The sequence below is a fragment of the Stenella coeruleoalba genome (genome assembly GCF_951394435.1).
Source record: "Stenella coeruleoalba genome assembly, chromosome: 4".
Taxonomy (NCBI): Eukaryota; Metazoa; Chordata; class Mammalia; order Artiodactyla; family Delphinidae; genus Stenella; species Stenella coeruleoalba.
In genome coordinates, this window is record NC_137149.1 from 69,268,213 (window position 1) to 69,296,001 (window position 27,789).

Sequence of the window (27,789 nt, forward strand, 5' to 3'; positions counted from 1 at the left end):
ACGGACTATCCACATCTTAACAAAGATGGGTGCTCTGGGTTTTGCTGTTTCCTTATACCAAAAATTCCTGCCACAAAAATATAATGATCCCTTTACTACCAACATCTATAGTAATCCCTTGAAAAGTTTTGGAGAGGTTACTGTTCCCAACAGTAAGGGCTATTCTTACAGGTCAGCCTGGATTATGTTCTTTCTTGTATAGCCAGGAATCTCACATATAGAGGACAGGAACTCACCCAAAGGAAGGAATACAGACAAAATGTAAAGGTCACAGATAAATTCCATGGTAACCTAGAGAGTCTCAAAAAATGTTCATTTAATGACTTTTGGCAATCAAAATAGACAACTGAAATTACCCCTAACTTCATTTTTTTCGTATTTAATTTTTGCACATAGAGTTCAAATTCACTGAAAATTTATTTTCTCAAACCTAGTTTGAAGTGCCTACAATAGCTTCTAACAAATATATATCCATTAACAGTTGCATAAATGGAATGTAAATTAACAACAGCTGCACTTGAAACAATTTTGTTTCTTTTTTTCCAAAATTATCTTTAATATGATTCTGATATTGTTTTTACAATTAAGAGGTTCTGAAGAAAAGATTTCTTGCCAAAAAGAGAATAACTTTTAAACATTTTGAAGGTTGTTTTATTGCTATAGAAACAATCACACCACCTGCTATTTAAAGAAATACTAACTTTTGCAACTGTATCTGCCTTGAATATGAATTAATACCCTTTCCATTATGTATGATATCTTGATAAGAACTGCTTGTATTTACCCAACTCTGTTCTGAAGAGTCCAGACCATTTTTGAACATTAGCTAATAAATACAACATCACCTTGAAGTGTTGTGGATATGATTATTTTCAGTAATACAGAAAAACTAAAACAAAAGAAGAATTCCTGATCTGCCTTATTTACTTATCAAATCATAGAAAAGGCTGAAAGAAGGAGATGTCTGAAGTCCTCTGCTTCCTCATAATTCCCTGACTCATTCATTCACAAAATATGTACGGGGGGACAGCCTCTCAGCCAGCACTATAGTAGATACTGCACTTTGCATACTTTGCAATTGTGTTCCAGTTATTTCTCCCATGCTAAGAATATTACTGTTATCGTTCTTGCTACATGTTTCTTTTCTTTATGCTCCTATTGTGTTTATGATTTATTTTTTAAAGTTTGGCAACATGCAAAACCGTATGTAGATGATAACAGAAAACCCCAAAGTTGACTGGACATTTCAGGCAGGCTCTACACTACAAAATTTCCAAAACAAAACTAGTGGTGTATAGAGGTAGCTTTGATATGGAACACATCTTGCTTTGTTACAAATTCTAAAATGCAGCCGTTACATATCATGATCTCAAACATCAGCAAAGGATCCAAGCAGATAATTCGTGAAAGAAGAAATGAAAATAGTCAAATAAAATTTTAAAAATTCAACCTCGTTAATGATTCAATAAAAGCCAAGTAAAATAAGATGCAAGTTCTATATGTGATATTGGATTTTAATAAGTTAATACTATATTATGTAGAGACATTGAGGAGATGGGCCCCTTATATACTGCTGATGGATACATTTTTTTGTAAAGCAATTTGGCACATGAATTGTGAAATGATATTTTTATAGACTTTGATTCAGAATTTTTACTTTTAAGATAAAATCCCAAGGAAATAATCAGGAATGGGTACAGATTATGTAAAGAATTCTCACTGCAGCATTATTTACAACAGTGATTAAAGAGAAGGCATTTTACACTGTAACCATGAGGGAATAGTAAATTATTTTATGATACACTCATGTGTACAATGGAGAATTATATTTCCTATAAAATTTATTTAAGAGTAATTATTATTCACATGGAAAATTTTTACCATACCATGTTGTGATCAAACTTGGACCAAATCTACACTAGAGTTATAGATACAGAAGTAAAAGGAGATACAGATTTGCAAAAAAAAAAGTAGCAAAATGTCATTATTATTAATAATTAGGCAATCATTGATGGTTACTTCCTTCTTTATATGTTCCTGAGTATTACAAGTTTTCTTCAATGATTATGTATTTGTTTTTAAAACAAAATGCAATAAAATTTATTTTAAAAAGTAAGTTGGTTTCTGGTTCAGGACAGCTGACTGAATACAAAAAATTTTCTTCTCTTAACTCAAGATCCTCAAAAAGGGTCAGTAAAGAGTAAAAAGTATACACAACTATAATAAAGTGAGATAAGGGCTTTCAGCAGACAGAAGATTTATCAAATATGGACAAACAAAGGAGGACACACCCATCCTAAAATTTAAGAAGGGCCCAGAAATTGAGGAAGCTGGCCTTCTAGATACAACACCTCACTGTTAAGTTTTAGAAAAGGTGAAATATTCCCCATGTACCTTGACCCCTAAATAATGCAAACCTACCCAAAGTGTTGGGGTGAGGGGGAAGAAGACTTCTTTCTATGAAACTGAAGTGGCTCTCCGTGGGCAAACTGGGATAAGTGGATATTTGCCTCAAAAGAAAAATTGTTCAAATTCTACTATTCAGAATAATTCCAGTCCTCTGCTCAGTTATTCAAAACGAAGTCTGCCAGTTCACAGGTCCCATCCATACACCTGACATTGTCAGTCATTCTCATTATGAAAGAAAAATGCTAGAAATTGAACAAAAACCTGTAGCAAGAGAAAGATCAGGGTAAACAAATTTGAAAAAGTCCAGTAGAAATATCAATTATCAGGGAACTGAAGAGAACTTTAAAAAAATAAAGAACTTTAACCCTAAACATGAAATTTTGAAAAGATTTTCTAATCCCCCAAATGAGAAAAGTGTGGTACAAAGAAAAAATTGCTAGATATTCATGTATCATACAAAGACATCCACAGACAATGTCTGAAATGGATTAATCAAGACATATCAATTTAAGTTTAATGATGTAGAGTTATAAGAAGAAATAACAAACAGAAAAACAATTAGAAAACTGTAAAATGGTTCTAATGAAAGAGAGACTGAAGATAGAAGGGAATCATGTGGGAGACTGTTTATTTTGTTAAGCCCTTTACACTGCTAGAGTTTTAAAACCATGGACTTGTATTACTTCGTTACAAATAAAAACTAATGTTAAAAATAAAAGGGAAAAAATCTGTTTCAAAATGTTCCTTCTCAAAATAACAAGATTTCCAAACAAAAGTCAGGTTTCTAAATTCACACTTGTTTTAACTCTCTTTCTGAGTAGTGAAAAGAGAAATGGAGAATCATCTCTGAAGTTTTAACAGGAATGATTTATTTTGTTGTTGTCACTGAAAGTCTGTAGTCAAATATGTACTTGATGTGAGTTAAATAGTGGGATGAAACTTTGGGATTTCAGTGGTTTAGATAAGCTATGTCTGTGAATGAAATTCTCCAAGCATCTTGCTAAATGTCTCCTATGCCATCATTAAAGAGGCAATGACAACAAAAATTAAACCTTGCTTTTAAAATGTTGACGTTTTTCAATTAATTCTCCTCCTTATTTTCTTCTCATGACCTATTTGCATCAAAGCCATGTGTTCACACTGTAAGGCATTGGTGATCCTCTTGTCACAAGCTGGCTTCTGCAGCCTTTAGACTAATAATGCTCTTCAGCTCAATGCCGGGAATTTCCTGCTGAGATCAGGTTCTTTGACAGCCAGGATTCTTCAACCAATTCAGACTACAAAACAGCCTTGAAACAAGTTGGTCCAGCTCTGAACTGCCTAGAGCACAGGCACTACAATATCCCTTCCCCAGACTAAACTGGCAAAGAGCTTGGTAGATTCAAGGATATGAAAGGAAATCAGTTGACTAGAGCATTTTGGACAAAGGGGAGAATAATGTCTCAAAAACAAACCAACTAGTGCACAAGCCTGTGAATGTTTCTCTGATGTTGTGATCCCAAAAGACTATCCAAGGGAAAAAGCTCACTGGAAAAGGTCAAAGGAAATGACTGATTAAATGATTACATCAAAACTGAAAAAATTCACCTGTCAAAAATATCCTGAACAAATTTAAAGGGCAAAAACTAAAGTAAGAAAACATTTGCAGCACATATGACTGAAAATAACTGGTACTTTACGGTATCAAGAAGTCCTACAATTTAATAGGATGAGAATGTCAGTCTAAAAAGTAGATGAAGGAATATAATGGACAATACATATATACACATACATACAGTTGCATAATACAGTATTATCTTATTTTAAAATGCCCCATACTATCAACAATCAAAGAAATGAAAATTAACATACAAATGACATGGCATTTCTTTACCTCTCAGGTTTCAATCCTGCTTTTTAAAAATGAGATTACAAAGTGGGACTCAAGTGTACTGAACTCCACATAATGCTGAAACTGCTATGTACAACTGGTGGAAGTTGGCAAAATTTTTCTAAAAAGCACTTTTGTCAATATCCATATCAATATATAACAAAAGTTTAAAAATGGTTATACCTAGCAATTTCTCTTATAAGACGCTACTTAAAAATACCAGAAGTGAAGATTCAAGATTTGTGTATAGGCTGCTTCATATAGTATTATTTCTAATAGTAACAAATAAGGAATTTATAGGTCTAACAGAAGATAAATATTTAAACAGATTCTGGATAGGTGACTCTCAAATCACACAAGTTTCCAAGCATGATAAAATGAAGTTAGCTAATAAAACTTTTACTTCATAAGGTAGTTAAGGGTGTCAAATAAATACACCCGAAGTCCTTAGAACAGTGCCTGGCACATAATAATAATAGGCAAGCATTATTATTTCATAATTATTAAATATTAATATTAAAAGGACTTATTCACTGCCAAACTTGCAACTGAAATTTTTATCACCTTTACCACTAATTAGATAGAATGGCAGAGAGGCAAATAGTTGTAAGGGTAAAGGCTTTGAAATCAAACAAATGGAAATAATCATAAAAAGATCACATATTTATTGGGGAAATTTAAAGAAATAATGCATTTAAAGTGCACTTAAACATCATAGTTCTCAAAATGAAAGGCACATTGTCATTATTATTCACTATGATTATCAGCAAAATATACTATAAGTATACTAAATGTATTTTTAATTTTGGAAAATGTCAAAAACAATATATAAATATACAAATAGAAGTAATAAGAAAATGAACTCCTATGCATACAATTCTAAGTTTTAATAGTTTTCAACAAATGGCCATTATCATTTCATTTATGCACCCACTCCCAACATACACACTGGATTATTTTGAAGCAAATTCTAGACAGCATTTTACTTAAAAATGTCTCAGGGTGTATTTCTAAAATACGAGCATTCTTTTACTTTTAACATAACCAAAATATCATTACATCTAAAAAAAGTTCTTTAAAATCATCACACGTCCAGTCTAGTCAGTATTTAAATTCCCTATCGTCTCATATATTTTTTGTTTCTTTGAGTTAAGATCCAAGGAAAGTCCATATATTGCAATTATTTTGTCTGTTAAGTCTCACTTAATATTTATGTTCCTTCCCACTCTCTTCTTTTTTTTCCCTTGCCAGTTATTTGCAGAGGAAACTGGATATATTTGTCCAAAAGAGTTTCCCAGTCTTGATTTTGCATACCGCAGCCCCATGGTGTTGTCCAAAATGTTTCTCTGTCTCCTTATTTCTTGTAAATCGGTAGTTAGAATGATATTCAACTGTGGGTTTTTTTGGCAACAGTAGTTCAGAGACAGTGTTTGTACTCTCACCAGTAGGCATATATTGTCTTATTTTCTCTTCTTTTGTGATGTAAGTAGTCACTAATTACTATTGCTTAGATCCATTCTTTTAGTGGTAATATTCTGTCTTTTTTCTTTACTTATTAGCTAGAAAAATATAAATGCTAAAATTTTTATTCCAATTTCTGAAATAACGAGATGGTTTCCTAATATTCTCTGAAGGGAACATTTAATTCCATTTTAGAGTTTTTCTGATTCTCACAGACAGATGATTACGCGATCACAGACACCAACCAGCACAAGCCTGCTGGTTGCCCCTCATTGGAGGTCTGGATGCCATCTACCGGACTCCAAGATCAAAGATGCCAATGCCAGCCAAGCAGTGTCCCTTCTTTGGAGGTCTAAGTAACAGTTCTATCCACCACCCTTTTTATGATTTGAAGTTCTCATAAGTGCAGCTTTTTTTCCCTTTGTTTCCCTAGTCATGGGTATTGTTTTTACCTCTAGTTACTACCTGTGTGACACATAAGTGTTCTCATGTTCATCTAGTTCTAAGATTTCATTTTTTAAATATTTAAATCTCAGAACAATTTGGAATCAAACCTATGAAGAGTGCCGTAAATGGAATCAGTGCCATCTATTTTCCTATGGTTAACCAGCTAGTCCAACACTACTTATGAAAAAGTCCAAGTTTTCCTGGATATTGTTTGTTCTTCCAAATAAATTGTATGATCCAAGTCAAGGTCCAGACAAAAGCATTTAGTGTGCGCTAAAGGCAGTATTTAAATCAGTGGGGAACAAACTCTTGCTGGAGTGAAGAAGTGTTGCTGTTGTGACACTCAAAGGAAGTAAAGGCAAAGCATCATCTAGACCCTTCGGAAAGGCTGGCGTCCTTTCTTTCCTTTTCAAGTTCCAGTTTTGCTATAGTGCCCCCTGCAGGCATATAGACTTGGGGAAGCCAGGGAGCAAACAGGTGGTTAGTGGAGGCCCAGACTGCAAATCTGAGGGTGGATTTTGAAGCAGAGAAAAAAAAAGAGTTCAGTAACTGGCGATTTGCAGTATTTTGCTATTTCAAAAGTGTTTCCATGAATAGCATTCTGCATATACCTTTTCATGTATTTGCCAGTGCATTCTGAGATAGATTCCTAGAAATGAGATTGCTGGGTTAAAAGATAAATGCAAAATATAGCCAAATTCTCCTTCAGAGAAATTTACCATTTTCCATTCCCAGTAGCAATCTATGAAAGTGCCTGTTTTCCCTCAACCTCATCAACATTTAGTCAAACTTTGGGATTTTTGTCAATCTGATTGGTGAGAAACAGTATCTCAGTTTAGCTGTAATTAGCACATTTCTTACGGAAAGTTGTGAATATTTTCATGTATATAAGAGCTATTTGCATTTCTTTTTCTGTGAACTGTCTGTTCCTATCTCTTTTGCCCATTGTTCAATTACCTCTCTACTTTCAGAAGGCTTTTATATATTAGGGATAGTAACTCTTTAAATTGACATAATTTTCAAACAGTTTTTCTGATTCATCATGTGTTTTTTACTCTGCTTATTGGATTTTTTGCAATGTAAAAGTTATTTCTTTATATGGTTAAATGTATCAATATTTTTTTCTCCTTGCATATGGACTTTGATTCATAATTAGGAAAAATTTCACACTCTTGCTTTATAAATTCCCCCATGTTTTCTTCTTGTTTTATATTTTTTTCTTGTTTTATATTTTCATTTTTTGTATTTAGAGATCCAAACCAGTCAGAATTTATTCTGTCTTCAGTGTCAGAAATGGATACAATTTTATCTATTTTCCTTGTGGTTGACTAGTTATCCCAACACTATTCATTAAAAATTCATCTTCTCCCCACTGTGTAAATGCTACTGAGGCAAGAGACAGAGGTGCCCCAGGGTGGGCAGCAGGAGTTCATTCCCTGTGGACAGAAACTCCCTGACAGCAGGAGCCAGAGAGGAGGCTGGGCTCTGCCCAGATAAAAGATAAGAAACCACATACTTCTCATTCTCAAAGTCAAGGAGACCTTTCTGACTATAAAGCTTCTTGGAGGTCAAAAGGGGAGTGGTGTTAAGCTACCCATAGGCCTCTTTGATGGAATCCATCTTGGCTAAGAGATGCATGTGCACACATGGGAGGTTCCTGAGATATACCAAATATGGACTCAGAACCAGGCGAATCAAAATGATTCGCCAAAGGAGACCCAGAAGAAACGTCCTATAAAAGTGATTCAAACTACCACAAGGCTGCGACTCTCTCTCTCTGAGCCAGCCCATGTGTCTACCCACACGTACCCTTTTTCCTCCTAATAAACACTTCACTTGTTTCACTACTTTCCGTCTCTACGTGAAAATTCATTTCCACACAGTGATGGGCCAAGGCCTTGTCACTGGCTACTGGTCCCCTGTGGTCTAGTGGCTAGGATTTAGCGCTCTCACTGCCCCAGCCTGACTTCAATCTCTGGCCAGGAACCGAAACCCTCCTTCAAGCCGTTGCAGGCCGAGGCCAGCCGAGATCACTACCTTTGTCATATGTTAAATACAATAAGCTCTATTTATGGATTCCCTATTCTCTTATATTGAGCTTCCATTTGTACACGATAGCACAGGGCTTTAGAAATACAGACTCTGAAAAATATTTTAATAACTAAGAGAGTCAGTCACACACTTACAGGATTTTCATGTGTCCTGATTATTTGCTGTGATAAATAAATTTTATAATTAACTTGCCAAGTCCCAAAGAAATATAGTTTATTAGTATTTCCTGGAAAAGCTTTAATGTTATAATTATCTCAAGGAAGATTAAACTCTATATGACATTAAGTCTCCCTGTCCAAGAACATGGTATGTATTTTCATTCGTTTATATAGACACACACATATATGCTGGACATAGTTCTATGTGCTCATTTATTTTTCCTTTTGTAAACGGAATTGCCTCATCCACATTATCCTTTCGAACGCTGATCTTATGATTTTATAATCTGATCCCACCCTGGAATTCTCTTATTGTTTGTAGTTACCCCATCAGTGTTTTTTGGTTTTCCACATACATAATTCTATCATCTGCAAATAGAAGTTAACTCTTTCTTTCCAATTCCTATGCCTCTAATTGCATTTTAATTCTATAAACTAATTCCTGCAATAAAAATGTTAAGTGACAACAGAAATACAGAACATATTTGCTTTGTGCTTGATATTAATCAGAAGTCTCAAATGTTTTTCCATTAGGTAAGATGTCGACTTTAGGGTCAAGGGTTGTAGGGGGTGTGTGTGTATGCACTCACATGCATGAATCATATTTTTATTTTGTTTTTAAAGCATAATACATTTTAAATAGTTAAATATTGTTATGCATCTATGAACATGAGCAGATGATTTATCTCCCCAGCTCTGTTAATACAATGGGTTATATAAATGTTTATTGATATTTAACTATCATTGCACATTGCATTCCTGGAATAAATCCACATGATCATCATGTATTTTTCCCATACTGAGATTGGACTGTAATTTTATTTTAGGTAAAATCTTTGTAATGTTTGGAGTCTATAATACACTCATGTCATTCCTAAAATGAATTTGGAATTTTCCTCTTTTTTTTCTGTTCTAGAATAGTTTAGATTGAAGATTTTCTTATTTTCAAAGTTTGGCAAAATTTTCAACTGGGCCTATTCAGGCGTGTTTTTTTTTTTTTTTTTTTTTAATTGGAGTCATCTCTCTACTTCCTCTGTTTATTCTATGGTAATTGGTCTATTTAGACTTTATATCCTTTAGGATTAATGAATTTTGATAAATTATTCATTTTATCTAGATTTTCAAATATATTTGCATAGGAATATGCCAAATAATCTGTTATATTTTTTCCTCAGTTTGAAGGAAACATTGCCATTTATATATATATAATTCATTCCAGGTGGACGAGGCTTTCTGTTTTATAATTTTGGGATTTTTTTTTTGGTTTTGGTTTTAATTGTAATAAGGTCATAGTATTTATATTACTTCAATCACACACACACACACAACACAAACATAATCTTACTGTTTCTATAACCATACTGTTTTGGGGGAAAAGAGTGAACTTATTTTGACTTGAGAGATATGTAAATCTCCTTCCTATTATTAATGCTTCTTTTTTGTCCTTGCATCTCCAGTGGCCTCTGTTGTCACTGTGGTGTTGCTTATGGCCCTGAACCATGTGCCTACACTGAACTGCTAAATCAGAGAGAAATAAATTTCAATTTTCTTGAAACTGCATTTTAGATCGCTCTCTTTAGCTCAGCCTTACTGTATCTAACCACAGACAAACTTAACAAGTTTATAAAGTTTAGCTCTGAAGAGAGGTTTGGCTCAGTGACAGGGAGCTTTACAAAATGGTCAGTTCCAACTAATACAAATAAGGTGTGGCAGGTATTTGGGACTAATTCATAAAAGAAGATGCTTTTTGTTATTTTGCCACTCTCTTTTCCACAGTCACTTCAAATTCTAATAATCCTATTCCACAGACTAGTTAATTATATTATATTCTGAGGAGATTCATAATGCAACCCAATAAATTATAGATTTTGAATGAGTAAAGTATTCAAAACATTTGTCTTAGTATATTCAGGCTGCTATAACAGAATCCCATAGACTGAGTAGCTTATAAACAAGAGTAATGTATTCTCTCACAGTTCTGGAGGCTGGGAAGTCCAAGATCAAGCTGCTTTCATATTCAGTGTCTGATGAGAGTCTACTTCCTCATTTAAAGATGCTTCTTCTGGCTATGTTCTCACATGTCCGAAGGGCAAGTGGACTCTTTGGGATCTCTTTTATAAGGGCACTAATCCCGTTCATGAGGAGTCTACCATCATGATCTAATCATCTCGCAAAGGCCCCACCTCAAATACCATCACACTGGGGATTAAGCTTCAACATGAATTTTGGAGGGATACAAACATTCACTCTATTGTAGCATTCTATTAATTAAACAACTATATAAATATGTGACATATAAGTAAAGACCAAGAAAATAATCTTGCTTAAAATTTTTATGTAATATTTCAGAAAAAGTAGTTGTAGTTGTGTGCAATATAAAATTCCTTTTCATCCAACTGTCCTGGAATCTTCCTTTTAAGTGCTAGTAATAGCATTTTTGTTTCATTTGACAGAAGTAACCATCCTAAATTTCTTCACTTCTTAGGTAATAACTCAAAAATTGACTACCGAAGTTGGATAACATTTAGCAAATAAAGAAAACGCTATTTTTTCCTGTTGGTTTGATTCTTTAATTAGCCAAATTTTAATGCTGTTTGTTCCAAGGTGAAGTTAAATTATTATTTTTTTAAATTTACAGAATGATTCTCATGTTCAACAAATCATTCTATGTTGTCACATTAGGAAAATAACAAGCATATTTCAAACTTATTTGTATTTCAGATATAATATTGTGAAAGTACACTGAAAATTAATTTTCACTCATATATGAAGTGGGTAGTTTCTTACAAGTTTAATTTATGAATAACTTTTAAAAAATAATTGTAAGGTCCGAAGTCTTACCCTATTCCACTGGGGATAACAGCTTTTATTGCTTTTCAGTATTCTTAGGGAGTAATTTTTACAGTTATTAGAACTGAAACAATTTCTTAGTAATTTAGACAATTTAGAGAATGTATGAAATAAACAAACTTTGGCAGGGTGGCATATGATCCTAACCAGCATTCTCATTAACATCGAGTGATGTAAAAATCACATAATGTCTTTATTACTACAGTCCTAAGAGTTAAAAACTCAGGTTCACAAATTATTTAGTAGGTAGGGGAAGTAGGTATATAGAGAAAAAGAAAGAAATTGGAGTGAATTTAAGGTTTTGCTAGCATATGCCCCTCATATATATTAACATTTGAACGTGTTTCATCGAGAAAAAAAGGTGTGTGGTCAAATGTAATGCACTTGAAATTGTAACATAATTGAAAGCCTATATCTTAGCCTGAGGTAAGCAAAATTTTAAAATATAGTTCTTTAACGTGCTTGAAGTAAATAAATTATAACATACTTGAGGTACATAAATTATCATACAGCTTATGAATATTTAGTTATTTCCTTAAAAACAGTTTGAGAAATTCTATAATCAATGAAATCATGTGTGTTTAAAATACTTTTATGAATATCCATGACTTCTTAATCCACAAAACATTAATGTTTCTATTGGTTTCTTTCCTTATTTTTGGAAAAATAAAATTCTGAATACAGGCATAGAAGTTTGTTGTATATCATTCAGCATGGGTTGCAGCAGAGAAAGTTTAAAAGCTGCTTGATTTTAATATTGTTTCCGGGGTGATATAGTGGAGTCACATCATATATGTATTTAATTTAATCAGATTCAACTCTGTAGACTTGGAGACAAAGAGACAGGAACAGAGGAAAGGAAAATGGAAAGAGGTGTGGGGAGAAATTAAGAGACTGTGATGCAGATACAGAATGACAGAGACAAAAAAAAAAAAAAAGGAAAAATAGTGCATACAGAGTAGAACATTCCATTTCTTGTTCTGCTCCATAAGACTGTGTATTCTTGAGTGGTTCACTTTGCTCTCACAAAAGGACATGTCCTCACACTCTGTGGGGGGTGTATTGTACAATTATATTTGTCATGTGTATGTCTGGTAAACATATACTACTGTATCTATTCTTTATATAACAGAACACCACATTAAATGAATACAGAATTTTATGTGTAATTTAAGGTAATTTTGAAAATATGATTTTTACCTTACGGGCTTATTTTAGAGCCTACTCCTATAATATGATGAAGTCCCTTCCCCACCCCATTCATATGACCCAAGCTCCAAACAACAGTCTTAAAAATAAATTTTTGGAGATTATTCAAATTTTGAACTAGGGATAGTCTTTGTATTATCAAAGCTAAATCATAGTCAAAGCCCTTGACAGTGACATTCCTATTTAGTCTCTTTCATCTAGAACAATACTATCTCTTAACCATTCATTAAAGGGCTGAAATTATAATCCTCAATCTCATCCTCATCTTCAGCAATACTTCCATCACTCATTTATTCATGTAACTAGATAAAATTTTATAACTGGGCTTCCCTGGTGGCACAGTGGTTGAGAGTCCGCCTCCCGATGCAGGGGACATGGGTTAGTGCCCCGGTCCGGGAGGATCCCACATGCTGTGGAGCGGCTGGGCCTTTGAGCCATGGCCGCTGAGCCTGCGCGTCAGGAGCCTGTGCTCCGCAATGGGAGAGGCCGCAGCAGTGAGAGGCCGCCGTACCACAAAAAAAAAAAAAAAAAAAAAAAAAAATTTATAACTGCTTATTAAGCATTTACCTTAACTCATTAGCAAACAGAATCTGTAAATCAGGTATTATATCCCTTAATTTTATAATTAAGAAATTGGGAGAGATGAGCCAGATAGCTAAGGGGCAGAGTTAGGTTCTGAATACAGATTTTTCTGAATTCAAAGTCCGTATGAGTTTAGAAAGTTGCCTTTAATGCAAAAATCTAGAAAGAACAACATTTAAACAGAGCGACAGAATACTGTTTTCAAAACTGTATTTTTATTTCTGTAGTTGGCATAATACCATTTAAATGTTCTCATTTATGAAGCAGTTTTAAAACTCTTCTGAATGTATTATATAATAAAATATCCATATACTTTTTTTGTTGTTGTTGGTATATTTGTCAGACACCCATCAGTTATGGTTGTGTGTCTGATTGGAAGATCTTTCATTTCAAGAAAATGTGATATGTTTCCATGGAGATCAGCTTGAGATAGCCCAGTGACGAACTTCTTAGCTATAATTTCACATTGGTTTCTATGGTTTCCAGATAGGGGAAGAAAATGAAGTTGCCGATTTTTTTGTAACATAAAAGGTTATTGGAAAATAAGAGATACTGCTCAAATTAATGTCATTCCCCCAGGAAAGCAACTGCTGTTACTGCAAAACATGAAAGATTTTATGATGTATGTCGTACATCTATGCCATTTACTATACTCATAACAAATGAGGAACTAACATAATACTTAAACAATTTCCAAATTTCACAGAAATTTCTCTTAGAAGGGGAATTCTCTGTTGAAATGTTTTAACAATGGCTGCTAATAACTAGCTTGCTATCTCCACTGCATTTTTCTCACATCTTTGAAGACGGCACACACTGCCTCTGTTAGATCAGTTAAGGACGTGAGAGAAAACTCTAACACAGAGATATCTCTTACTTTATTTTACACCTGAGACCAGAATTTATACAGTTTTTTTTTTTGGATAGTTCTTGTCATTGTTATTAACTTATCTATAAGGTTGTGTGTCATGAAGCAAGAACTAGTAAACACTGGACCTCATATTCAAATCCCATTAAAGTGGCTGCACATAAACTAGGCTGATCAAACACACACCACCCTTTCAGTCCTATTCTCCCGTCTGACCCTTTAACTTACCAGCCCTCCCAATAGTTGGCATGCAGCCACCCCAGTTATTTATCAATTTACCGTCATCACACAGGATAAGATCAGGGTTGTCTTTTCTTAGAAAGCATGAGAAATTCTAATGGAACAGTAGACCAAAAGCCAATGTGGATTCTATTTCTATCTTCATTTTTAGATGGCTTCCATGTCACTTAACCAACCCATGGCTAATCATGTGTATACATATATTCAATAGGATACATGACCAGCTTATGTACTCTACAGGATTACTGTAAATTTCAAATGAGAAAAGCATTCAATCCTTCAACAACTATAACAGCACATAGATATAGAAAGCTTTAATTATTCATTCTTCACTTATTATTCATACTTAAGCCCAGTACCAAAGTGTAGCCCTAGTAGCCCAGTTTTTCCAAGTAAAGGGGGAGTATGTGTCAAAATGAAGTTCTCCTCCTTTGCTGACAGCAAGCAAATGTATTCAGTAACTGCCAAGTAATATTTTCCTCATAATAATATATAATAATATAATTTTCCAAGAAGTGTATGAGGCACTATAAGAATTACATTATGGCTGGAAATTTGATAACTTCATTCAAAAGTTAGTTTTAAGACACATGGAGAACAACAAAACAGCTTGTATTTGATGTTTTATGTATGATCAAATTATAATAATCCAGTGAGAAAAGTTAGAAATAGCAAAAGATTCAATATCTCAATTTTCTTATAAGAAACCAGCAGTCACAAATTTTAATATAAAATAATTTATATATTTATGTGTATATACATTCCTAAAATAATTCTTTTTTTAAATATATATATATATATCTGTATAGACATATGTGTGTGTACATATCTATATCTATACAGATATACCCACGTATGCACACTCCACACACACACACACACACACACACTCGCACGCATGCGGGCACATGCTTACACATACATATATAAACCTAAAGAGGTAGGCTTTAATCCTCACTTCAAATCAGAAAATATTCAGGGTGAAGGTAAGAAAGAAAGAAATTGCCATTTTAAAATATAGTACTCATTGCATGCCTCATGCATTCCCTATATCCACTTCCTTGTTGATATACTCTCCTGATAATGTTTTTCACCCCCATGGTTTTCACAACAATCTAGATAGCTCCCTATCTTCTCTAGCTCCAGATTGAATCCTTCTCCAGAACTTTCAACCTGTAAACTTGAAGAAAGACTAACAGACAGTGTAACTTGGAAGTAAAAGAACATATTCTAAAGCTTGACTCCAGGCTCCACTGTTTACAAGTTTTGTGTTTGGGAAGGTTTCATGTCACTCCAAACCTAGGATTTATAGGTTTGTAAACCATTTGACCAAGAAAGAAAGAATTCAGATCTGGTTCTACAAAATATGCTGGCCATACCTGAAAGCAGAAAGCTTCAGTAATACAGCTTAATTCCAAATTGGCCCTGAGGAAGGGAAATCTTCCTGGTGGGCAGTACATGAAATAGTACAGAGTTGTTGCTTGGGCCAGAGGTACAACTGTATACCAAGCCACAGATGCCAGCTAATGGCTTGGCAGGCTGGGCAGGGAATTAGAAGGAACACTACTGGAAAACTGGTGACAAGCATGGGAATGGATTCTGTGAACAGACTACTCTAAATGAGCACAGAGTAGGAAGATATTCAGGTTCCATATAAATACTCACCAAAAGGATACTCAGCAGAGGAGTATCTTAATACTCCGATGGACAAGATGACCCTTTCTTACAGCTATCACTCTCCTTCTCAGCCACCCTGTGCTTTCACAATGGCTCAGAGACAAAGTGGTCATCACAGCAGGGATGGAGATTGTGTGTGCTCAACAACACGGACTTGCACTCATCAAGGTTAGTCTGGCTATAGTCACCGTTGAGTGCCCAATCTACCAAACGTACAGACCAACACTGCACCTCCATTGGCACTATTCCTTGGAGGAAGGAAGGGAATCATCAGTGCCAGGTTGATTTCATTAGACCATTTCCATCACAGAAAAGGCAATACTTTGTTCTCACTTTAATACACACTTAGTAACAATGTAGATTTACTTTCTCTCCCTGTGACTTTCCTGTGAATACCATCATCCATGAATTTACAAAATGTCTTAATTACTACCATGGTATGCGACACAGCACTGATTCTGACCAAGAAGCTTATTTTTTTATAATAAAAAGCAAATAATGTATAGTAATGGGCTTATGCTTATGGGAGTCACTGATCTTACCATGTATCCCATCACTGATAAAATGGTACAATGGCCTTGTGAAGTGTTAGTGACTGCGACAGCTGGGTAACACCACCTTGCCAGGCTGAGGTAATGTCTTCTAAGATGTTGGACATCCTGTAAATAACCAACAGATATATAGTGCTATTTTCCTAGAGGTGAGATTTACAGGTCTGGGAATCAAGAGGTGGAGATCAGACTGGCTTCTTCACAATTACCCCTAGCAACACACTAGAGAAGTATTTGTTTCCTGTCCCTATAACTTTGAGCTTTGCTGGTCTAGAAGTCTTAGGCTTTCATTAGAGATCACAGCAATGGTTCCATTAACTGGAAGTTGAGAGTGCAACACTGCCATGGATAAAGGGTCTTTGTGATGTCCTCCTTTGGGGATAGGATTAGTTTTAAGAGAGAAAGTTGCATCATGTTAGGTGAAAGCCTATTTTTGCTACTGTCTTTTTTTGAAATATAGGTACAGTTAGGAAAGATGTGCACTGATGTCAAGTTGACAAGGGGTGGATTACTGTGGCTTTCTAAATGTCAACTTAGCCAGGCTTGAACTGCTTTTTCCAGAATTCCCTCCTCTCTATGGTTTCAGGTTAGGATTGGCCACAAGAGAGAATGCATGAGATAGGGATGGTGGACATGAACCAGCATCCATTTTACACTTGGAAGGCTGGTGTAGAACAGCAGCCCTGCGCTGCAGCAGCTTGTGTATGCTGCTACTGACCTTCCGGCTTGATTGATAAGAAACAGCACCTGGGCCTATAGCTACTTTAACTCCTACCAGTTCTTCTCCAGCTCTTCTGAGTCCTGAGCAAGGTGAATGTGTAGTTCCACAGAGAAGGGCACCAGCTTCTCCCATAAGTCATCCATGTCATCTTAGTTAGAGACAGTGAGAAACAGGCACAGGTTACAGTTTACAGTCATGATCCCAGTGCATCCTTCTCAATTCCCATTGGCCCTGGCTCTCCCTTACTTCATGTTCAGTTTTCCTGCTTTACTGTGAACATATTTAGTACCAGATACAAAGGCAACAGTCTTGCAAAAACTTCTCTACTAGCTCTCACAGCTGTATTAGTTTTAATTCCCCAAATCAATCCTATATTCTATACTATTCACACTGCTTCTGCCTCTCTGATTAAATCCTGACTGAGATAATTACTATAAAGAATATCCAAAAATAATTCTACAAATGATTAAGACAAACAATTGAATAGAAAAATGGCAAAAGCAACAAATAAAAAGGTCAGGGCTTCCCTGGTGGCACAGTGGTTAAGAATCCACCTGCCAACACAGGGTCATGGGTTCGAGCCCTTCTCTGGGAGGATCCCACATGCCACAGAGCAGTTGCCTGTGTGCCACAACTACTGAGCCTGCACTCTAGAGCCTGCGAGCCACAACTACTGAGCCCATGTGCCTCAACTACTGAAGTCCGCATGCCTAGAGCCCATGCTCCACAACAAGAGAAGTCAACGCAATGAGAAACCCATGCACTGCAATGAAGAGTAGCGCCCACTCGCCACAACTAGAGAAAGCCCACAAGCAGCAACGAGGACCCAACGCAGCCAAAAATAAAATAAATTAATTAATCAAAAAAAAAGAATGATTAAAAAAAAAAAAAAGAAAGGTCATATACACAAAAAACCCCAAAACACAAAAAGCTAACACAAGATGTTTGACCTGATCAGTAATCGGGGAAGCATAAATTAAAATATGAGCTATTGTTTCACGCTCATCAAAGTAGCAAATATTAAAGTGCATGAAAACTCTTAAGAGTGAGTTTGGATGTGGAACAAGAGGAGGTTCTACACATTGCTGGTGAGAATGTAACCACTTTGGGGAATAACTTAGCAATACTAATAAAGCTGAAAATGAGCATTGCCTAAGACCTATAAATTATACACCTAGGAACATGTCTTTTATCCAGAGAATAATGATATCTCTATATATTTGAGCTTGAGGAACAGTACACTTACCCTGAAGCTGATCATTCAGGAGTAGGAGGTGGTCTCCACTGCCAACTCTGATAAGTCACCCATAAGATAGTCCCAATTATCCTTGACTTGAGGCACTCATGTCCTTGTAAAATGGGGAGTCACGGTGTTTTGAAAAGAGCAGTGATATTACTAAACTAATTTAAAAAAAAAAAGATCATTGTCACTGTTGTGCTTAAAAAAGACTGTGTGTGACTGCGTTGGGGGGGGTTCAGGGCAGGCTTGACGATCATCAAGTATAAAGGAAAGGAGACTGGCTAGAGAGTTTTTATAATAATCCCAGCAAAAGCATAGTGGTTCAGGTCAGGGAAGGAAAGATAAAGGATGTGAAAAATGGTCAATTATGAATATGTTTTTAAGAAAGATTCAATAGGATTTGCCAAACAATTAAATTAATTTGTTAAGTACCTATGTGTGTATGTCCACTGAAAGATACCTAGCAGAAATCATTAAGCCAGAAAAATACATGCTTCCTTAATTCTACTTTCAAATATTTATTATTCATAATCCCCTGTAATCTATACCCACTGCTACTGCCTTGCTTTCAGGCACTATAATGACTATTTTCAGAGACTTTTTAATGTTTTCAAATGCATTTTATTTCTTCGATTATGCTATATTTCAATGCACAGCAGAGTACTGAAATGACAAGCTGACTTTGAGACACTTGTGTATTACAGTAACTGTGATGCTTACTCATCATTCCACTCTTTTGGGGTGGTTCTGCCAACAGGGGAGGGGTTCCATTTTATTCCAACCTGTGTGGCTGTAAACACCCACACAACAACACAGAAAGCGGTTCCACCGGCTAGTATAATATCACCATATTTGTCATGAAAATCTGGTGAGTGTTTTGAGTGGCTCTGTCTTGCCCTCATTTGCTGAATGCTTCGAATCCTGAGGCTACTTAGTGCATTTCTGACCAAGGGAAACATCATGGAGGTATGACAGAACTGCAGTTGATTGAAGCTGCTGGTCTATTTCCTTGCAAAGAAACCTGCAAAAACAAAAGATAGGCGATGACATCTGATCCACGTTTAATTCTTCTCACTTTAAAGGTTTCACCCACACCACGTCTTGCAGTGTGGCCAGGCAGGTAAGTTTTGACATCATGATGTCTGGAGTTGAGTCTTAGCTCTGCCACTGATTAGCTATGTGAACTTGCGCAGTTAGTTAACCCACTGATTAGAGAAATTTTCCATCTTGCTGAACTCCACATGACTTACTTCTACAATAAATTTTGTGTTATCTAGGAGCCTTAAGCCTATTACCCAAAGAACTGAAGCTATAGATTCTAATAACCATATGAAAGCATAAAAAAGGAAAATTCAATGGCAAACTGAGACAACAATGTCCAGCTGATAAAATGGCTAAAATGCCAACATGCCCCACTACTCCAGTGACCTGCCTATGCCTACTATAAACTCTGGTTTCAGTCAGAATTACAAGGCATTCACAGGGTATGTCATACCACCTCCTCTTCTTGCTCCTTTTCTCCATTCCTTTTAACCTCCTTCCCATTTCTCATTTCTACCAGTACTTCTTGCCTTGCACTTTCTTACAGATGAAATTCTACTTGCCTTTTAAATCCCAGTCTAAAAGCCACTGTTTCTGTGAAGTCCTTTCGAAACCTCCCTAGGCTGAATAAGCCAACTCTTCTCTGAGCTTCTACACTTTTATAACCCTTCTTTCACACCATGTGACATGATGCATTCGGTTTATCATTCTTAAAAACAATTTTTTTAGAGTAGTTTTAGGTTCACAACAATATTGAATGGAAAGCACAGAGTCTCCATGTAATTCCTGACTCCATACATGCATGCCTTCTCCATTCTGTACCAGAGTAACATTTGTTATATTTGTTACAATCAATGAACCTAATTACAGTCTTTTATCATATATGTCTTTTGCAAATGTTTTCTTCCAGCTTGTGGCTTGTCTTGTCATTCTCTTGAGGAATTATCTTTACATTCTCCTCCAATAGTCTGCAAAATCTTCAAGATCAAAAGATGTAATTTTGCATACACAATAGCTGACACAAAAGCAAAGAAAGAACATTTCTGAGCTAATCTGAAATATAAATGGACGTTGGTATCCTCATAAGAAGTTAAAACCAACTGAGAACAAGCCAAAAAAATCATGAAATCGGATGTACATGTCCATAATAGCCCTAATAATTCTTTTTTTAAACAGATAATTATACTGAACAAGAGATATAGAAGCAGAAACACATGGAGGAGTTCTTTCCGTCAACGTCTCTTCTCAGTGCAAGCTGTCAAACAGTGCTCAGTCTCTAGCAATGACATATGTTAACTGTGGCCCAAATGCAGGCAGCATGGATACAAAAGGGCCTGAGGTCAGTACTTGTAAACTTATAACTGCTCACTGAGATTTGCAAACGCAAATGATTTTATTCCCAACTTAGAAAACAAGACCCTAAGGTTCTCTTTTATTTCCTACCAGATGGTAAAGTGGTACTTTTCATGATTGTGACAAACAGGACTAAAACAGAACCAAATGCATTTCCTCTAAGGTTCCAAACATTCAAAGTTCTTTCCTGTTAGTCATGAATCTCTTCACCAAAAGGCACTACAGGTTTAATTTGAATTGAATTCAGAGAGTTGGTTGAAAGTGAAATGGATCAGAGTATGACAGGTGCAGCCTTAATCCAGTACAAAAGCACTTGTGCCACACATAGCTTTCAGTCTTTAGGAAGGCACAGAACCAGAGAATAATTTGTGATAATAGGGATCTCTTGTGGATCATCAACTCATGCCTGCTGCTTTATGACAAATTGGTTTCATTATTCCTATCCTTTCAATGTTAAGTTGAAGCTCAAATACTTTGTCTCTAGTGACAATGATCGCATCCCTTTGTAGATTAGTTCATCCTCTGGCTATTCCCATATCTGTGAACATTTTCTTTGCCATCTAAGTCTGAATTTGCTTGTACCAATGTATCCATTATTAAGAATTTTTTTATTAGGAATGCCTTCTGTAGTACCTTTGATCTATTTTTGTTTATAAAACACATGTAAGAGCTAGAAACCCACTGATTAGAGAAATTTTCTATCTTGCTGAACTCCACATGACTTACTTCTACAATAAATTTTGTGTTATCTAGGAGCCTTAAGCCTATTACCCAAAGAACTGAAGCTATAGATTCTAATAACCATATGAAAGCATAAAAAAGGTAAATTCAATAATATAATGCAGGTAAAGAAAATGCTTCTCAAAGTGGATGCTTTCTGATGAAAACCACCTACAAAGAGAAGGAAGAAGACAGATTTCTCTAAGTAATAAGAACAAAGCAGAGGTTCTCTCATGCCTGTGGCAATAAAAGAAAAGAAATATGTTCTGAATAAATATAAATAGTTAAAGGGAGTGAAGTAGCCTATGAGGATGAAAAGGAAAGACTGATTGTCTCATCTACTTTATACAGCAATGCTGAAGCTCAGTTCAGGAAAAATAATTAATACCGGACCTGAATCTAATGGCGATAGGGAGGTATACAGATTTGAAGCTTCACTGGTAACAATAATAATTTTAAATCACTAAAGTCCATAAAAAGAAGTAAAGCATAATGCAGGAAGGAAACTAATACTTATTATATATGCTTGTTTGCCAAACATCATGCCAGAATTTTGCACATCTGCAAAAAGAATGTGAGATGGTGATTATCTCCATTTTACACACAAGAACAAATGACAAGATGTGAACTCAAGTCCTATGATTCTAAATCCAGTGCATTTTTCAACTATGTCATGTTTTCTTAAAGTATATTCAATTCCAAGCATTGGAAACAAACAAACATACAAAGAAACAAAAAGCAATGTGGTTACCAGAGATGGGTCTTTAGTTGAAAATGTTTCACTTCAGTTTACTATATATTTATGGAGTGACTACTGGCATGGCAGGGCCTGGTCTGGGTGCTATTGGTACCACCCCTACTCTTATGGTAGTTCATGGTAGAGGGAGGGGATGGATAGAGCACTGTTATAAGGGAGGAGACAAGGCTACAGAAGAGCACAGGGTGCCCTTAATCCACAGAGGAGAGGTACATTTCAACCTGGGGTTCTAGGAATGGTTTTACAGGAAATGACACCTAGGTTAGATCTTGAAGGATGGTTAAGAAACATAAAACACAAAACTGGTGGGGAAAAAAACACGTAGACCAAGTAGCACAAGCGAAAGCACAGACAGCTGAAATAGTATGGGGGCAGGGCAGCCTGATGAGCTCAGTAACAATAAGTAATAAGTGCTGAAGCAGCAAATGCCCACAGATGAGCCTGGAGGGATGAGAAAAGGACCACAACGGACACTGAGGACTTCATATGCCTTGCTGTGGCATCTGGACTCGATTCTGTAAGTCAGTGTTTCCTGTTGTTGAGAAAACCATGCTCAAACTCAAAGCCTTTTATGTGAGTTAACAAAGAGAATTCTTAATTCTGTGATTTTTCCCTTCACAATAATATAAAGAAATACAAGAAAATAATATTCAACTATTCTTTGTTGAATAGTTTGATTCATTTTTAATTTGAAAATTTGTTTTGGTTTCATAGTTGTGTTAAGCTTTAAGCATAAAGAGGATGAATTTGATTTTATGTTTACACATATATAAGTGATTTTATAATCAAATAATTTAAGATGATACAAGTTGAGATGAAATAATGTTTCCTCTTTAAAAAGATGCCATATGTATACCCAGAGAAAACCATAATTCAAAAAGACACATGCATCCCAATGTTCATTGCAGCACTATTTACAATCGCCAGGACATGGAAGCAACCTAAATGCCCATCAACAGACGAATGGATAAAGAAGATGTGGCACGTATATACAATGGAATATTACTCAGCCATAAAAAGGAACGAAATTGAATCATTTGTAGAGACGTGGATGGATCTAGAGACTGTCATACAGAGTGAAGTAAGTCAGAAAGAGAAAAACAAATATCATATATTAACGCATATATGTGCAACCTAGAAAAATGGTACAGATGAACCAGTTTGCAGGGCAGAAATAGAGACATAGATGTAGAGAACAAACGTATGGACACCAAGGGGGGAAAGCGGGGTGGTGGTGGTGGGATGAATTGGGCGATTGGGATTAACATGTATACACTGATGTATATAAAATGGATAACTAGTAAGAACCTGCTGTATAAAAAAATAAATAAAATAAAATTCAAAAAAAAAAGATGCCATATGTAATCCACATTTGAGAAACATTCTTATAGGTGAGGAGAAACTACTGATTGGTTTAATCAGGAAAAGGCTGAGGTGGGAAAAAATCTGGAGGAAAAAATTAAGTGTTTATTTCAATGGTTTATCAAAAAGATGATGAGGATCTGAATTAAGTACTGATAACAGACAGAGAGGAGACAGAATTGAGAAATATTAGGAAAAGAAAATCATACTGATTTGGAAAATAAGTTACTCTAAGCAAATTGTGTATTCTATTCACTTAGCCTCTGCATTAAGATTATGACCAAAACTCTGTCTCAATTTCTGTTAAAAATCAGCAGACATTGACACTGTAGCTTTTAGCTGATCCCAGGGAATTAGAGTTTGGGTGATTTAGATACAGAATGCAGAAAGGTCAAAGGAGACGTAATTGAGGTGTGCTAGGAATGACAGGTCTAGATACGTGAGTAGAAGAAAGAGGAGGAATCCTTAAAAGATTTACTGTATGGTCCTAACGGGGGAAAAAAAAATTTCATCCAGTCTAAGTATAGCCTAACATGGACCAATAAATGACCTGCTTAGCTATGATATAAGGCTTTCTATCTAATTTCAGGAAGAAAATTGGAAACTGTGTCCTACTCCTCAAATGTGTTCAGATAGTACTGTTAAGTATCTCACAGGGAGATAATGCTCAAGAAGCAATCAATACCGAGCTTTCCCAACCTGGACACTATTGATATTGTGGTCCAAGCAATTCTCTGTTGTGGGTGGATGTCCTGTGCCTTGCAGGGGGTTTAGTAGCATCCCTTCCTCTATACACCACATACCAGTAGTACTTCTTTCTCTTTAGTTGTGACACCAAAAATCTATCTCCAGACATTGCCAAATGTCACTTGTGGAGCAAAATCATTCCCTGTTGTGTACAGAGAATTCCACTGTCATATACAGAGTAAAGTGTCTCATTACTTCTCCCACAATCTTCTAAATAGCATTGTTCTATTCAATACAGAAGGCTTAAATTCTAAGAAAATACATTCCCTACTATGGGATGCATGAAGGTTGCCCAACAATATTTTTTTTCCTGAACTAATCTCAATTTTTCAAATTTTTTGTGCAGTATAACTTAGATGAATCACTTAATCTATCTAGGCATCTGCTTCCTCATCCATAAAATTAAAAAGTGGAACTAATTTAGCTTTTCCCAAACCTGCCTGATCCTAAGAGTTATTTGGACTCTTTGTTACAAAATGTAGATTCCTGGGCTCCATGTCAAATGTATTGTAACAGAGTATCCAGGGGAGTAGCCTGAGAATCTATATTTTTTTAAACAAGTTCTCAGGAGAGTCTTGTCATCAGACAAGTTTATGGAACACTGAATCAGATAATCTCTAAGGTCCTATCCAGCTCTAATACTCTAGACCTTTCAAAGAGAAAAACATTTTAGGAAGACCATTTATTCTTTTAGGCCACTGAAAGAGTACAGTAGTAATTGAATTCACCACCATGGTAATTTAGAAAGCAGTACCCGAGTAACCTGAAAGAGTTATAGGGACCCCCTGGGAATAAGTTAGTCAACAGAAACATTTGGCGGCATTTAAAAACATTAAAAGCACTAGTAACACTGGTGTTCTGCTGTATAACGAATGATACACTTTCAAAGCTAAGGCTCCTAGACTCCATTACTCAACTGTAACATCTTTATTTCCACCTTTTATTTCTACTCTTCTTTGACAGCTTCAGAACAACAGAAAACAAGAAACAGTAAAAAGGCAATCTTCTTGAAATGAAATGCACCTAACCTGCAGTGTCTTCCGTTCATTTATGTATTTCTCAGAAAAGTAGGTTGCTCAAGGAGGGATTAAGTGTACATGGAGCAGTGTCTCCCATCAGGATTACTTAAGCCTTCAGCCTTTTTGTAACAGGAAATATGGGAACCCTGCACAAGCAATGCTGCTGGTGGAAAAGCTGAAAAATGGTTCTGTTTCAGATGTGATGGTATCATCTCCTGAGTCAATGAATCAATGGACGGTACAGCCATTTGATTAAGGCTGTAGATTATGTCACTTTATTAAGCCTAAAAAGTGACATAACGGACGTTACCTCAACAAATAAACAGGCAGATTACAGCGGTGGATTATTATGCCAGGAGGGAGAAATGACAGAGTGGACAACTCGCGAATCAATGTCCTTAAATGGCACATGTTGCTCCAAGAGTGAAGGGAGATAAGGTATGTACTCTCCCTCAGGTACTGCTTCCCATGGCCACCATGAACAGACTGTTTCTATCCTATATAGAATGCTGAAGGTATTCAATAATGTCCATCCTGGGAATAACCACAGCGTTCATTCAGGCAATTCCTTTTATGAACCTAATTACATTAATGTGGTTCACTCATGAATCCCATTATATTTTTTTAGTCACAAAGTGCTCTCAACTATACTCACTTTTTCCCTTTCTGATAGCTATGTGTAAGAGAACAAAACAATAACAGAGACATTGGGAGCTATTCTCCATGCCACACTGCACGTCAAAGGCATGACTGTTCTCTATTAAACTTTATTTTGTTCTCTATTAAACTTTAGTAGGCCCAGAAAATTTCCTTTGAGCCCATGTTTTTTTTACATTACAGGCCATTTCAAATATTGGAAATTACAAGGACTGAATAACAAATCCTTGTTATTTCAAGCAATGTATTAAGTGTTAGAAAGTGGGCTGCTGTGCTTCCTCCCAAAAGATTTTATATTAACTACATTCCATGGCTTGTAGGTTGTGATATAGTTATGTCCAGCTAGAAGAGTCTATTTCAGTGGATCTGGCAAATCAAAACATCTGGATAAATGCATAGCATTTCTCCAACTTAATCTTAGAAAAGAAAGAGATCGTGGTTATAATAAATTCTAGAAACTTTGAAAAGTTTATCCAGAAAATGATATGGAGCCATTGAAAGACATTAGGAACGTGAGTAATGGGGTCAAATTTGCAGCTTAGACATTACTCTGGGGTGGGGAAGAGTTTGCAGGGGAATAATGCAGATGTTAGTGAGTAATAGTAAGCACTTGTACAGTTTACCCAGTCAAGATCTTAAAATGTGCCAGTCCCTTATTTCTGCAGTCATTATATTTCTGCATCCAATCCTTTGTTTTGCAGAGCCAGACCACAATTCTTTTGCACACGCACACAAAGGTGAGAGCCTCTGAGGATCCACCTCAGGCCACTGGAACTCTCAGAACTTGACATATAAACTGGAATGTGAGAATTTATTTTATTAACTTTAAAAAAAGAATATTCCATTCCAGTGACTGGCATACATAATTTATCTTTTAGCTTAACTGGCTTGACACTGATTCCAAATCATGAAGTAACCTTCTATCAGTATTTCCCCAAACACGTGCCTATTTCAGTAGTTCTGTTTGATGCTAGCGGGTGTTATTTATAAAAAGGGCTTCCGTGTCATGTAAGTTTGAGAAATATGCAGGTAACAAAGTCAAATTCTTTTTTACTGAAGTATTTCCCAAACCTCTATGGTGCTAACGCATACAGCGATTCTCTGAGAGGGATACCATGTGGTGCTTTCCAAACTTAGCTGAGCACGCCATGCTTTTTTCCCTCTGGAGCATATCTCCATATTCGTGTTTTCCAGAACACATTTTGGGGAATACCAAAGGATGTCTCTGTGTTCTCAAGGCTGTTACACCATTGTACTCATTTTAAATTGTTTAATAGTTCCAGGAGGCATTTCACAAACTAAATCACTTCCTTGTGGGGACTCGTAACATATGACTCAGGGAGTACAGAGGGTGTGGTAAGCCTAGGGTATCATAACAATACCCACAGCAATTAACTCTTGCCTTCGTTATGTGAGTCTAACTTTTGCAGTTTTAGTATTTATGCAGATGTTTTTCTCCTCTCCACATCTACCTTTATTCATTAAATGCTCTATGAGCAGAAAGATTGTACGATTTTTCAGTGGCCATTAGAGTTGCATCAGTGACCCCTTGTTGCATAATTTGAAACTTTCATCTAAACCTTGAAATGAAAATGTACAAGCCATTCTTGTCTTTAAGTATATCACTGATATAGTCATATAAAGTAAAGAAAAAAATAAAATATTTAACTTTTAGGTATCTTGAAAGACACGTTTTCCAAGTGTTTCTATTTTTCATGAAAATTGTTTTCAGGTGCTAACCAGAAATTAGGCTAGTAGGGGTCTACTCCAGAAGTTAATTCTGATCAAATCCACATTG

The 27,789-nt window shown here is 35.8% G+C and overlaps 1 protein-coding gene across 1 annotated transcript in view; it reads right to left on the reverse strand.

Moving 5' to 3' along the window:
* Positions 1-17,407: 17,407 nt before the first annotated feature.
* Positions 17,408-27,789, reverse strand: part of COX7B2 (cytochrome c oxidase subunit 7B2) — a 166,800-nt gene continuing 156,418 nt past the window's right edge. The window contains exon 3 of the mRNA XM_079920143.1: positions 17,408-19,356. Coding sequence (XP_079776269.1) covers positions 19,052-19,297 — 246 coding nt within the window. The 5' untranslated portion in view covers positions 19,298-19,356 and the 3' untranslated portion in view covers positions 17,408-19,051. The remainder of the gene's footprint in view (positions 19,357-27,789) is intronic.